Source organism: Myotis davidii, unplaced genomic scaffold (assembly GCF_000327345.1).
Source record: "Myotis davidii unplaced genomic scaffold, ASM32734v1 scaffold128, whole genome shotgun sequence".
NCBI classification, from domain to species: Eukaryota; Metazoa; Chordata; class Mammalia; order Chiroptera; family Vespertilionidae; genus Myotis; species Myotis davidii.
Genome location: NW_006299719.1, coordinates 354,614 through 370,462, shown reverse-complemented (window position 1 = coordinate 370,462; position 15,849 = coordinate 354,614). Strand labels below are relative to the sequence as shown.

Genomic DNA, 15,849 nt, shown 5'->3' with positions numbered 1-15,849 from the left:
CTTTCCCTTTCCACTCTTTAAATATAGCTGTGTCTACCTACAGAATCCCTCAGGTTTGTTCTAAATATTATTTCTAGGCAACTGCTCATTTAATCTGTTAGTTTCAATTCTAAATATGCTCAATGCATATTTGGAAAATAGAGAAAATGTGAAGGAAGATACCAAACTATACATAGTTTATTAATTCACTCACAGTGAATTATATCTTTTGGTAACTTTCCTTTCAGTCTTTCTCCTACAAGACTGTGGGCTTTTTTGTTGTTATAATTATACATTGCGTGTGTTTTTTCTTTTCATGTTACTCATTTCCTTTTATAAATTCTTTAATGAGTGAATTTTATTAGCTGTATACTATTCTATTAAGTAACTATACTTAATCCCATACTAGGGGGAATACACATTGATTGCAATATTTACCTTAATGTCCCCTTCACTAGACTGGCAGGGACTATGTCTTATTCATTTATGTATCACTGTTGTACATTTTATATTGTGAGATTTAACCAAATTGCACCTGTAAGGGCAGGGACTATGTCTTATACTTTTATACCTATTATATCTTCAGTGACTAATGACTCATTTTCACCTTTTGCATAAAAAGTTGTACTATTCTTTGCTACAGACACTTGCTGCCTAGGTAAAATAAAATTGTTTGGGAAAATGTGCACTTGCTTCCTGGTAAAATGCAGCTGCTTGGGAAATTTCTATCTTTGCTTGAGTCATTAATGACCAAGCAAAGAGTGATGGGAGCCTATGAGACATTGTGTTTGGTGGTAGCTACTTCAATTTTTACCTGACTTTCTACTCAACCCTGATGAATTGACTTTCTTTCATGTTAAAAGCAACATATATTCATTGTAAAAAAAATGGAGAAAAAGAAAACAGAAAATGCTCAGTGTTTTGCCACTCCAAAACAACCACTTAATATATTGGCATATTCCTTTCCAATCTTTTGCTTTAAATAATTTTTTCTTTATTTTAATTTATACATGTTTTTCATTCTAATGCATATAGAATTTTGTATTTCATTTAACATTATAATTTTACATAATACTTATATTTAATAATTCTAAAATATTTCATTTAATAAACATTTCATCAATTATTTGAGCATTCTCTTACTCTTGGGCATTAGAGTATTTCCTTTTTCTTTCTTTTTTTTTGAGGGGGTCCTTTTGGATAACATTGTGATGAACACCTCTATGTAATGATTTTTCTCTATAATTAGAATTATATTGGTAAGAAAGGAAAATGAGTGATTATTTCATCTTCTTCTAAACAGAGTTAAATAAAGTTTATAAATTTTAAAGATATGAAATGTTGATTTAATCAAGAGACATATAAATATTTCAAATTTCAAATTATAAAGAAAAGTATATGTCTGTCCATCACTCCCAAAGCAATTTCTGAACAAACATTTTGACTGAATTCAGAGGTCAGTATTCAGTAAGTGTCTGTTTCTGTATGTGCTTATGTGTGTTCATAGAGTACCAGATAATCAATATGATTGGGCTTTCAAAAATCAATTTTCAATCTTTTTTATATGTGGATGTTTATGCAGCAAAACCCTCAAACTCACACAACTCCAGTAGAAATAGCCCTGGCTGGTGTCAGGAGAATGAGTGTTACCTTTAGCTTCCTTCCTAATTAAATCTGGGATCTTGAGCCAGTCTTAGTAATATTACTGACCTCATTTTCTCCCATTGTGAAATGAGGGAGTGAATTAAGTAACTTCTTCATAGATTCTGTATTTCTATGGTAAAATAATAACCACTTACAAGGTTTGCTTGGGAAAATCGCTGCTGGACATTCATCATCCATTACTATTTCTGAGAGAGACTAAAATGGAAGAAAGAGTATGTTAACATTTCAAAGGCTATGTGATGACAACTTTTACTCTCAATATAGAACTCTTGTCCATTAAAAGTTCAGTTGCATAATAATCTCATTATTCCAAATTACTCCCCTAATAAAAGTAATAGTGAGATTATCACACTCATATACTTGGTTAAGAAATGCTCTTAAATGCCCTAACTGAAATTCAATTGAATCAACAGTAATAAAACCAGACCCTCTGAAATCAAGGTACAACTTTGAAAGTATGTAACTCTTAAAAAAAAATTAAAAAGAGCCCAGCCAGTGTTGCTCAGTGGTTGAGCGTTGACCTATGAACCAGAAAGTCAAGGTTCAATTGCTGATCAGGGCACATGCCTGGGTTGTGGGCTTGATCCTCAGGAGGGGATGTGCAGGAGGCAGGCCCGCGATCAATGATTCTCTTTCTCATTATTGATGTTTCCATCTCTCTCTCCCTCTCCCTTCCTCTCTGAAATAAAATATATATATATATATTTTTAAAAGAAAGTATGTTTGAGTCACATACTGAGCCTCTAATCTTTAAATTTTCTTCTGGAAAATCAATATCTTCTCTAATTTGGAAGCCATTAATACTAAATAAGCTTTCAAATTCCCTTATAAATCATAAACCTAGGTACGGTTGGGGGATTTTAAAAAAAATGAATAATTATGAAACTGGAGATGGAAGTAAAATTCTACATGTTATTAATTAACCATGGGGCTTCATCAACGAATTGATAAAATGTTAACTGCCAATGACATTAACTCTTAGTTCTTGACAGCTAAAACTTCCATCCAAGAGAGAATTTATTGGTGTCAGGGAAAAGTTGAAGCTAACTTTCCAGACTTATATCTTGCATATAAAATATATGCAAGCCTACAAAATATGCTATAAATGATATGTATGTTTTTCTATGTATACGTGCATGTGTACACATGTTTTAATGGAATGGTACCTTTAGTAATCATTTCCTAGATTTGAGAGCTTGTCCAGTTACAAATGTTCATGCTACACTTGATATTGAAATAAAAGTTAAGTTCTTTTCTAAATTTATAAACTTGAACATACATACCTTTGCAGAATGAAAAATAGGGGACTTGCAGAACTGGCTATAATATTCCCAAGAGTGTTTGTCTCTTTTGAATGGAAGTTGCATTTCTAAATAGGTTAAAAATTTTTCTGGGCACTTGGAGACACAGATCTATGAAGAAAAAGAACACAATGGTGGGAACTGAATTAAGCTAAACAAACCAAGGATGTATCTATAAGGTTAGACTTCTAAGTACCCACCATGATTAAGAGCAAGCACCATTTTCCATATAAGAAACTAAATTAACTTTCTAATCATATTGTAAAAAATGAAATTTCATATACTGATTGTTAATCTCTACTCTTTGCCCATTGATGTTCTGTTAAAACAATAAGATGCTGTCAATGATGGACTTATTTTTAACTTTTGATTTTCAGATAATTGTAGATCTACATGCAGCCCTGAGAAACAACAGAGTTCACATACTTTTCACCCAGTTTTGCCCAATGGTAATAATTTGCATAACTATAGTAGAATATCACCACCAGGAAATTGATTGTAACAATCCATTAAACTTATTCAGATTTTGGCAATTTTTCCTGTGTAGTGTATACATTTTCAGGGTTAGAAACTTGCTACCTTTCCTATATCTGAATAAAACGATGATTAAAAATGCCCCCAAAATTGATAACTTATTCTACTAATAACTATCAGTGCCACTGAATTCTCAAAACATAATTGAGGTTTTGTTACTATTAGAAACTAACAAAATGAGGGCTATTCGTGGCAATCAATTGTTATTATAGTCTTTTAGCAACACTAGTCACATGTGGGCAGAGAGGTCACTGATGCAATTATTTCATGTTAAACAACTTTGGGGACCTATTAATGCCAAACCAGATCCCTGTGCTAGTCTGCAGAGCCACCATGGAGTGACTGAAATCCAATTAGTAACTCCACAGAGAGAAACTAGAATTACAAAAAATGTACTCTATTGGTTTTGTTTTTCTTTGTAAAAAAGAAAGGAAGGAAGGAAGGAAGGAAGGAAGGAAGGAAGGAAGGAAGGAAGGAAGGAAGGAAGGAAAAGGAAGGAAAGAAGGAAGGAAGGAAGGAAAGAAGGAAGGAAGAAAAGAGAGCTAATCTTATTTTTGCGACAGCCTCTGGAACTGCCTGGAGGATGGAGAGAGGCCTAGAAAAAGATCGCATGAAAGAAAGAAAGAAAGGAAGGAAGGAAGGAAGGAAGGAAGGAAGGAAGGAAGGAAGGAAGGAAGGAAGGAAGGAAGGAAGGAAGGAAGAAAGGAAGGAAGAAAGAAAGGAAATCATATTAAGTCATGAGAGTTGAAGTCAATTTTTGCACATTCTCTCCTTCACCTTCAGTTCCTCCTTGTGACTTGCTCCATCTCTGGACTGTACACTTTGCTAACTATTCTTACTGGCAGATGCTAGTTCACCTTCCAACGGCAGTTAGGTAGAAACACTGCTGCTGAGCTCACATCTTCTCAGCTTTGGGCCATGTTTCTGCCGTACACAGGCCATTTGGTGTTGGCCCCAAAGATAAGGTAGTAGGTGGATAACTAAATGAACACCTAAAATCTCATAGCTGATATTGTTTTATAGTAGCAGCAGTCTAATTCATTCTAGAAATTTTAACAACCCATCTCCATATTCACATCTCCATATGTATTTTCTCTTTCTCAGTCTCTCATACACACATGTGTACACACACATACAATCACATACACAAACTCATACACCTCTAGAGGGATTATCAGAAGTTTCACAAGTATCTTTACAAAAGTTGAAGAACCATTTAGGGACATTCACAACATCTAATATGCTCACTTTTTTTTTTCTTGGAAGAAGGCAAGGTTTATATTAATGCAAATGCCAAAAGCTCACTCTGATTACAGCTAAACTGAATAAATTATTAACATATTAGGAGCCACCTAACAGAAATTTTTACTTTGATAATTTACTAAATGACTTTGAAAGAATACTAAACTAGTTCCCTAGTGGATACATTTAAATGGATTTATAAAAGTGAATACTGGAAGTACTAATGCTTTCTCAGGCTTTAAATTATGGTAAGAATTACTGAATTGGGACCATGATGATTTGTATATTTATAAACAGATACACATACGATGTATACTTTTACATAGATAAAAGTCCTGTGTATGCAACACATAAAAGAGAGCAATTAAATGGCATAAAAGTGCTTTGTTAAAGAGAAGCACATCAAATTTCATCCCAGACACAAAATGAGCTGTTAAAAACAATATAACAACTGCTCTTTACTCTCTATTTCTATCAGACCAATTCGCTCACTTTAAAGAGGGTACTGTAGCAATCAACATGTAATTAGCCAAAAATGAAGGTCACATTGAGGCTGAGCATCATAATTGATCACACTCTGTCCTTCAAATGCTTTTAAAACATGTCTGGACCATGCTGACAGTTAACAACAAAATACATAAAAATATGGCTTGGACCAATAAATAAACTACTGCCTGGCAGACTAAAAGTAAGTCTGAATTACTGGCAGTTAAATTATATTCTGACTCAGTTCTGATTCTCTGAGTAACCACAAAGGGGCACTATGCATGTAGTAGTTCTTCATCTGTAACTTACTACATCTTCAATTCATTTAGGTTTTAGCATTCTAATACAAATTACAATTTGGTGAGTGAAAGAGAGAGTTACGTTGAAGGTTAAACCACTACATTAGCTATGAAGAAATAATAATCTAGTAAATAATTTACGAAACTATAAACAAGCATAATGTACAAGGATTTATTTTTTGTTTCATCATTGGAATGATAGATTTGTATATTATAACAGAAAAATGCCTAGACTGGGAGTAGGAAGATATTAATTCCCTCATTCATTCATTCATTCATTCATTCAACAAAGACTTACTGATCACCTATTCTGAGCCTGTTCTAGGCACTGGGGATATAATAATGAACAAAACAGATAAAAATTATTGCCCTCAAGCAGTTTACCTTTTAGTAGGGGGAGACAGATAACAACAAATAAGTAAAACTGTTTGTTAAAAGATAGTAATAAACGCTATGGAAAAAAATAAAACCAGAAAGGAGGCTGGAGGGTGAAAGTTCGCTGGGTGGGATTCCCATTTTAAATAGGTAGTCAAGGAAGGCCTCACTGAAAAGGTAACAATTGAAGAAAGACTTGAAGACTAGCAGTCAAGCTGTAAGCACCTGAAGACAGAGCACTGTAGGCAGGGAGAACAGCAAAATCTAAGGCTCTGAGGCAGGCGTTTTCCTGGGTCCTTTGAAGACAACAGGTGGCCAGTATGATCCCAGAGCAGGGATCAGAGGGAGAGTACAGCCTGTGCAGTCGGAGAGCCGGGCCGTCAGTAAAGGGTCTTGTAGGCCATTGTTAGAATTTTGGCTTTTAATCTGAGTAACTTGGGAAGCTGTGGGGCTGGGGGTGAACAAAGGAGAGACATTTATATTTATATTTATAACAGGATCACACTGGCTGCTGGGTGGAAAAAATACTGTAAGGGGTTGGGGTTTGGGGGGCAAGGATAGAGGCAGAGAGACCAGTCAGGAGGTCACTGAACTTATCTAGAATCATAAAAAAAGTATGAAACCCTTGAAAAAAAAAGAAGAGGTGGTGAAAAGTAGTGTGGTCCAGGGTATATTTTCAATGGAGACCAGAGGAATTAGCTGGCAGCTCAAACATGAGGGTGAGAGAAAGAGGAATAAAAAAGTATTCCATTTCATGTTATTCAGAGATGTCCTTACTTGAAATAGGAAAAATTATTGGTGTTGAGAGACAATTGTAGGGATGAAAAAAATTAGGAATTGAGTTTTGCACATGTTAATTTGACATGCCAACTAAATATCCATGTAGAGACATTGCTTCAGTGGCTGGATATAAAGATCTAGAGTTAAGGCAGCAGACTTATTTGGAGATATAAATTAGGGAAGGCAGCATATAGATGGTGTGAAAACACAAGACTAGATGAGACCACCAGAGGAGTAAATGTAGATTTCACAGAAGAATGAGTTTGGTGGAGGAGGGAACTCCAATGCTTAGAAGATGTTGGAAAGATGAACAGACACCAGCAAAGGAGACTGATGGGGAGTAACCAGAGATTTGGGAGGAAATATTAGAAAATGTTGTACACTGGAAGCCAAATGAACTAAGCAAGCATTTTAAGGAAGAGGGATTGATTAAACAATGCTGTTAGATCAAGTAAGTGTGGATTGAGAATTGACCACTGGTTTAATAATATGGAAGTAAATGGTATCAACTGGAGGAGATTGGAGTAGCAGTAAAAGCCTGAATAAGAATGAGAAGGACTTAGGCATATACTTTTGAAGAGTTTTACAAAAAAAAATGGGGGAGGGGCACAAAGATACAGAGAAGTTGCTGGAGAAGGATCGGGATGATTTAGTAGAGAAGGAAAATGGTAATAAAAAGAAAAAAATAGGAAATTTCTAGAGTGGTGTGTTTGAGTATGTGAGACAAGATTGAAGGCACAAGTGGATGTCAGTGTGGGAGCTTTTAAAAGTTGTCTTCTGGCCCTAACCGGTTTGGCTCAGTGGATACAGCGTCGGCCTATGGACTCAAGGGTCCCAGGTTCGATTCCGGTCAAGGGCATGTACCTTGGTTGCTGGCACATACCCAGTGGGGAGTGTGCAGGAGGCAGCTGATCAATGTTTCTCTCTCATCGATGTTTCTAACTCTCTATCCCTCTCCCTTCCTCTCTGTAAAAAAATCAATAAATTATATTTTTTAAAAAAGTTGTCTTCTGAATGTTTATACTTTCTCAGTTAAATAGGAGGCAAAGTCAGAGGCTGCCATGGATATTGGGAAGGAGATCTTGGAGGTGAGAGAAAAAGGTGTGAAAGTGTTTCTACCACAGTAGGCTAGCAAATGGACAGGGGTCTATAGTGTGGTTGTGGAACAGCAATGAGAGCTCACTTGAGGTTAGTCATCCTGAATTTAAAGGACTTTTGTGTGTGAGCTGCATTTAGCCTGGGATGAGGTTTTGTCAGGGAAGTACAATGAGGTGAGGGGGACAAAGAAATTGGGGGTTTCCATAAGGGAGTGATTTTAAAGAGGGACCATGGAATGTAAGTCAAGTAAAGAGGGAGAAGAAAGCATGAGGGAGCTGAAGGGCACTTTGGAGGGGTCTGAATCAGTGGTTAGTAGGTCCTGATGACGTAGAAGAATCATTAAAATGTTAGAGAGACTGACATGATCAGGCTGTGGGATGTTTGAAGTAGTTATGACAAAGGGTGGTAATTATCGGTACTGACAAGATCAAGGATTTGACCTTGGTAGTGGGTGGCTCTAATGCAAAACAAGGTCTGTGGCAGAGGTGGTCACAGAACTAAGATGCCAATATACCAAGTTGGTTTTGGTTTCAGGAGGAAATAAGATATCAAAAGTCTTTGACAGAGATGAGGAAGAAAGAAAGAAAGCAAATCAACAAACAGATTCTAGGAAAGATCTCTCTCTGGGTGTGGTTTCCTGGCACATGGAGCCAAAAAGACGGAAATCAGTAGCTACTAAGTTCTTGAGGCAGTTGTACTGCCAATGAATTCACAAGCCAACCTAAAAAGGCCTTTGACTGTTAAAATAATGTTTGAGGTACTAAAACTTGCACAATAGGAAGAGAGCTTTAAAGCTATATGGTCCTCAAGAGAGCATATTTCCAGTGCTGGGCAATAGTGTGGCCTGGAGGCTAATGAACAGGAAACAACCTTCCAGCGAGGGATAATTGGATGCAGTGGATTAGGGAGCTCCTCTCAAAGAACACAATTCACGTCGAATAAAGGACTCTTCCCTACTGCCATGCACCAGTGTATTTATCATTCCTTCCTTTCTGATGAGAGTTTGTACTCTATTTTTCTTAGTCCCAACCCCATTGTGCATTAAGTGTTGAGACCTGCATCACCCATAGATCCTGGACTTTGGGTTACAGACTGGGTTATATGGGACTCTTGGTTGTCTCCCTTGGAAAGATGGATGTTCTGGAGGATAGAGGGTTTAACTATGAAGACACAACTAACTGCTCATTGAAATGTGTGCCTCTTGTTTCATGGCACAGAGAAGGCTGTTCGGCCCACAACTACCTTGCTTGAATCCTTTCTTCTTGAATCAGATGTGAACATATAAAACTAATGGGTCGATGGCATATGAGTAGAAATGCATTGTGTGACACTTCTGATCCAAGGCATTTAAGAGCAGGGGTGCTTTATTCATCCTCTCTGTTTCCTTCTGGCAGCTGGATGCAGATGCTGAGGACTGAGGGAATGGTAGAGCCATCAGATGAAAGAAGTCTAGAGTAGCATCTCCATTGGCCACTAAGTTTTATTCTGTTCCATGGCTAAAAAGAAACTTGATTTCATTAAGTCAATGAAAAACTGAGGTTTATTACTTAGAGTTCCTAGCTTTACTCTTTGTAATACTAATCTGGAGAAAAATACCTCCACTTCTCTGGGCTGCAGTTTGTTCATCTGTAAAAATAGGTGGCCTGGCTGATGTAGCTCAGTGGTTGAGCATCAACCTGTGAAACAGGAGGTAATGGTTCAATTCCCAGTCAGGGCACATGCCTGGGTTGCGGGCTCCATCCCCAGTGTTGGGTGTGTAGCAGGCAGCTAATCAATGATTCATTATTCTTTTTCATCATTCGTGTTCCTCTCTCTCTCTTTTTCTCTCTCTCCCTTCATTTTTGAAATCAATAAAAATATATTTTTAAAAAATAGGTGGTTGGACAAGACAATCGCCAAGGTTCTTTGGCAATACTAAAGTGATTAATCCTTGCTTCATTTTGATTGCCTATGAACAAACATAAGCTCATATTCATGTCTTCCCACTTTCCATACATTCATCATGACATACACAGAAAACTCAAATGAAATTTCTGAATTCTTTCATCCAAGAATGGTCAAAATTGCTTACAATACCAACTAGGCTTTTCTTTTCTTTTTCCTTACCTGTGTAGTAGGGCACTGGAGGTTTATCATCACGGAGGGACTGGTACAGCTTAACAGGTTAAAATAAAACAAAATGCTCTTGTTCCTGTTAAAAAAACAACATCATCTGTATTACTTTAAACATTAATGATAAATTAAAAAAAACAACAACATAAAATAATCTTTCTAGTGACTATGGAAATGTTCCATATCACTTCAGACTCTGTACACTTTTAATTTAATATGACCTTTAAAATTGACTTCATTTTCTCTAGCTAGCTGCAATACAATCTCCAATTTCCTTTTAAACTGCCTAACATTTAAAGCAACATTGGTAATGTAAAATGTTGAAATAATCAAATCACCTATCAATAGGGGATTGGTTAAATAAAAAATTCTACATCCATAAAATGGAAGACTCATTGTCACTATATATAATGTTGAAGAAAATATTCCATGGATGGGGAAATTCCCAATATATTAATTTTAGAAATCATGTTACTAAAGAGTATTAAGATATGACTTTATTTTCATTTTGAAAAAATAGGTATAACATGATATGCTGAAACAAATTATATCTGAATTGTGAAATTATATTTGCTTTGTTAATTTTTATATTTTTATGGATCTCCTAAAATAAACATGTATTATTTTGGTAATCTGAAAAAAAAAGATATATAAATAGAGTAACATTTCCTTTGTGTTAAAAATTATGGTCAGTGGCAGAGTGATAGGACAGGTTGATAGTCATTATCACTAGCACTGAGTGAAGCATTATTCTGCCATTTGGCAAGCCATGGTTCTCTCATTCTCTCTCTGTCTCTCTCTCTGTCTCTCTCTCTCTGTCTTTCTCTCTAATATGTTTTTTATTTGATTTTAGAGAGAGGGGAAGGGGAAGGAGAGAGAGAAAGAGAAACATCAATTTACTGCCTCCTGCAAGCCCCCTACTGGGGATTGAGCCTGCAACTCAGTATGGGCCCTGACCAGGAATAGAACCAGCAACCCTCTCGAAGCATGGGACCACGCTCAACCAACTGAGCTACATTGGCCAGGGCATCATGGTTCTCTTTTGAATCTCAATTTCCTCAGCAGTATAGTGGAATAACACCAGCCTTATCTAATTCACAGTGCTGTTGCAGGACACAATAATGTGTAGTGGGAACTGAGGACAAGAGCTTGTCCAACTTGACTATGCATCAGTAAAACCTGGGGTGTTTGTTGAAAATCATGATTCCTGACTCCTTCTCAAACCTTGAGAGCCCAGATCTCTGAGTATGCATCCCAGGAATTCAGATCTGTTTCCCCAGTGCTCCCCAGTAGATTCAGATCAAGGTGGTATATAAACCACACCTTGAGAGAAGCCCTAAACATTTGAGAATGTTCCTAGCACCTTAACAAGTGCCCAGTTAATTAATGTGACTACATACATAACATAAAATATATAACAGGCTGTTGAATAAGACTTTTACGACTTACTCAGAATTATCAACTAGGATCCAAATCTCAGGACAAAGAAAGCTCTCTACAAAAAAATGTGGGCCAGACCCTTGTATCACTTCTACCCCCTTCCTGCTCCTATCTACATATGCAACACATGGGGGGAAGGAGGTGGATTGCAGGCAGTGGAGTTGGAAGGATATAATGATCACATTTAAGGGGGTTTTCCATCCTCTCCTCATTGATACGGCGATTGTTTCTTCCTAGTGCCAAATTACAGAGGGCTCTGAGAGACTCTCTCATAGAGACGGAGGTACCTGTAGGGAGGACAGATGTGCATCTCATTTTCCAATTGAACACCACTTATGTTGCAGACTTACAAGTCAGCCCTCTGTGCCCACTTTAGCTGTGAGAAATGAGACCCTAAGAGACCATAGAGAGCTGAAAAAAGTCAGTGGGGCAGGAAAAGGGGAGTGTGAAGTAGCCTGTATGGGAGGATGCCCAGTCAAATATATGGGTTTGCATTATCCTGGTAGAGACTGGAGGTGAATCATGAGCGATAAAATTAAAGGAGTTGGGAGGAGGGCAAGCTAAGCTGATCTCTTAAATCAAAGAACTATTCAGTGAGGACTTCTCCAGAGGATGTCCACTTGGACACCATGAGAGAGCCAGGCATTGGGCGCTTACCTCAAAGAGAATGTGTGATGGCTAGTTAGTTGTATCTTAGTAGCAGTAGCAACACCATATGGGACTAGGACAGTGACCAAAAAAGTGACAGACACTCCTCCTTCCACCCCTCACAACACAAAGAAAGAGCTAGAACCAGAAGAGAGGGAAGAGAAGGGAAATAGTAGACCAGGCCCTCTCTTCCACTTTAAGTTCCCTTGCAGAGTTAAAACCTGAGCTGGAGGAGTGGAAGATCTGAGATTCACATTGTACATGAGGCTACATTGAACTTTTTAACAACAGTGTCGGGAAAGCACCTGAGATACCAGAGTGAAAAGTGAGATATGAAAGGACATTGTTGAACACAATGACGGGGGAAAAATAAACACATTTCTTATTCATAATCCCATCGAGTTCAGATGGCTCAAGACCGGGTTATAAATTCATGCACAACACACACAAGGCTGCTCAGGACTCCACAGAGTCAGCTAGGCTCTTCCACCACCGAGCAGCTATATCATCCACACAGCCTCATGGTGCACGTGTCTCCAATTTGTACCTCAGCAAATGAGTAAATTAATGCATGTCATGGATCACTGGAGTCTCTCAGGAGTAGTTAAAACTGTGAATGGTAAATCAGTAAGTGTCGAGAGACTCCATAGGTAAAATTGATTTATAACCTGCAAAATGCTACATAAACTCAAGCTATTCACTGGATTGTGCTATCCTCCAGGGAAAGGTTTATACCTTATTCATCTTTATTCTTCTACTTTGCTAACACTTAGCTTAGCACTCAGCCCATTCTATGTAATTACCAAATGTAATAGAATGCATGAGACAAATTCCACGATAAGTGTTTTTCAAAATCTTAAAATCCTTACTTTTTCAGAACAAATTTGTAGTTGTTCTATTGTAGCCTGATTGGTAGCCTTAATGTCAGTGGATCTCTGATTGCTTAGGTACAAAGTATATGGTGATGGTTGCAGCCGAGCAATTCTGTGGGAGTGACTGAGGAAGCCACTCAGCATTTAACCTGAATTATATTTTTACCAAGAAACAGCAAAAATTAAAGGGGTTGAGCATCGACCTATGAACCTAGAGGTCATGGTTCAATTCCCGGTCAGACACATGCCCAGGTTGCAGGCTCTATATCCAGTGTGGGGTGTGTAGAGGCAACCAATCAATGATTCTCTCCCTCTCCCTTTCTCTCTGAAATCAATAAAAATATATTTTTAAAAAAGAAGAAACAGCAAAATAGAAACAACTGCAAACTACTCACTTAAAATGATCGTCCATGCACTTAAGTCCATCTTCCTTCTTTCCCAAGACTCATGAAAATAAAAGCATAAAAGTAAAAACAGGGAAAAAAAACCCTCACCATTCCAGGTAAGGGTGCGGAGGATGGGGTCTGTTCACAATTATACAGGAGAGTTCAACAATTTGGGGAAGATGAAAAGCATATGAGAGTGTGTGGAGTGATGGATGCACCAGAGAGGCTACAAAAAGCGTGGGACATTATTTTGCCTTTTAGAAATAATGAGATATGTTGGACTCAGAATTAAGAGAAATGTGGCCAAAAACGAGAAGATTAACGGAAAGTTTATATACAGATCTATAGTGCAAATCAGCACCTCTATGCTTCTCCCATACATGTGCACTGAGAATTCCAGCATCCAGACAGTAAGTAAGTAAGTAAGTAAGTAAGTAAGTAAGTAAGTAAATAAATAAATAAATAAATAAATAAATAAACAAACAGGCCAAAATAGAGGCCTCTTTTGTTGAGTTAACCTTCTGGGAATAACAAGGGCTTCTGTGGGATGTGGCACCGCAGCCTACAACCTTTCATACTGTGGCATTTTGAGAGCTGACGTCTGACAAGGAGCAACCCTCTAGTTCCTGAAATCTGGCAGCCAGAACAGCTGTCACCCCCTCCCCCCTCACCCCATAGAACAGAGGCCTCTCTGGGAAACTGACACAGCAGTAGAGCAAATTTATACGAGAGACCTGGTTCTTCTTTCTTTAATAAGAGTGGACATGTTGCTTCACTTAGATGCCAAAATGATACAAAACTTATATGGAAGACCTTTGCCCTCTTCATCTTTCCTGTTTCCCTATATGAAGACCGAAGATTGGGTAATCGGACTGCTTCAGAACATGTTCAAAGTTGTTTTAACACAACCTTTTTTTCTCTTATTATTATTCCAGGGAGGAAGGGAGAAGGAGAGAGAGATAGAAACACCAATCTCTCTCAATGAGAACCATTGATCAACTGCCATCTGCAAGCCCCCTACTGGGGATCGAGCCTACAACCTGGGCATGTGCCCTTGACCAGAATCAAAACCCGGGACCCTTCAGTCTGCAGGCCTAAGCTCTATCCACTGAGGCAAACCAGCAAGGGCTCTTTTTAAGCTGAAGTTTTCGTAGTAGCCAGAAGGTGGCATCAAAATCACTTGAGTTCTCACTTTTTAGTGGAAATTCGAAGAAAAGGACCACTCCCCCGTATCATGAATAACTTCTCTGAAATCTAAAAGGCAGAAAAAGTTACACATCAACAAAGCACTCCATTTTCTCTTGAGGGTTCTCTTTTATCTGTTTTGACATTTTAGAAAACACCCAGTGTTTCTCCTTTTGGTTAGGCATGGATAAATAAAACAAAAAAAATTGCCAAACTCCACATTCCAAATACTATCACACTATCTCTAAACATGAAATTTAAGCTCAGTTACAAGAAATGTCTCTGAGAGTTGAGAATCAAGGGGCTAAAGTACTTCATGACATTAACAAGTACAAATACTCTAATTGTTACAAGACTAACAAGAATTTTTCGGGACTAAATTGTTTGGGGTGCCTAAATTGCTTACATATCCTGATAAATGCATTTCATTTGGAAATGGAATCTCTCTCTCTCTCTCTCTCTCTCTCTCTCTCTCTCTCTCTCTCTTTTTCTCTCTCTCATTTATTTGTGTGTTTTTTAAATTTAATGACTTTTTGCCAGTTTATGTTTAAGATCTTTAGGACTAGATTAAACATGTAACATAGAAAACCAAAGTCACTACAATCTATCAATGTGCAGCCTGAAGAGTACAGGATTTGGGGTTAGAACATGCTATTTTTGCCATTTAGTAGTCATTTGAACCTGAATAAGTACTTTAACTTTTCTGAATTTCAGTTTCCTAATTTTCTAAATGAGAAAAAATAATGATGATGTCCACTTAGCAGTGTTGTTATGTGAATTTGATAAGATTTTTACACGGACCTTGGGAACAAATTACTCTCTTATCTGTACTACCCCTTTATTCTCATTCATTTAACAATGCCAATGTTGCAGAGGCTGGGGATACAAACAGTAAAAAAGACAGAGGAAGTCCCTGACCTAAAAAATGTTGGTTCTAGTAAGGGGAGATAAAGAAGTCAACAAATTTATAATCAGGGTAATTCAGGTAGTGATTAAGTACCCAAGACAATACATCAAGGTCTTGTGCCAGAACCTAACTAGAGAAAAGATAGTGGGGGTGAGTGTAATGGTTCAGGTGGGTTTGCTATCATTAGACATTATTCTTAAAGTAGCACACTGCTCCAAACATGCTAGATTGAAATCTATGATTTCTTTTTTTTATTGTTTAGTTCAGCCGTGGGCAAACTACGGCCCGCGGGCTGGATCCAGCCCGTTTGAAATGAATAAAACTATTGAAAAAAAAGACCGTACCCTTTTATGTAATGATGTTTACTTTGAATTTATATTAGTTCACACAAACACTCCATCCATGCTTTTGTTCCGGCCCTCCGGTCCAGTTTAAGAACCCATTGTGGCCCTCGAGTCAAAAAGTTTGCCTACCCCTGGTCTAGTTACTACTTAATTTTTCCAGTTTTATTGAGATGTAATTGATGCATAACATTGTACT

The 15,849-nt window shown here is 37.6% G+C and overlaps 1 protein-coding gene across 1 annotated transcript in view; it reads right to left on the bottom strand.

Annotated features, from left to right (window-relative positions):
• The window catches only part of SLC44A5 (solute carrier family 44 member 5), a 152,260-nt gene that overhangs the window by 47,623 nt on the left and 88,788 nt on the right, over positions 1-15,849 (bottom strand). Inside the window, exons 6-8 of the mRNA XM_015571888.1 lie at positions 9,866-9,950; positions 2,928-3,056; positions 1,779-1,839 (exon numbers count right to left, since the gene is read on the bottom strand). Coding sequence (XP_015427374.1) covers positions 1,779-1,839; positions 2,928-3,056; positions 9,866-9,950 — 275 coding nt within the window. The remainder of the gene's footprint in view (positions 1-1,778; positions 1,840-2,927; positions 3,057-9,865; positions 9,951-15,849) is intronic.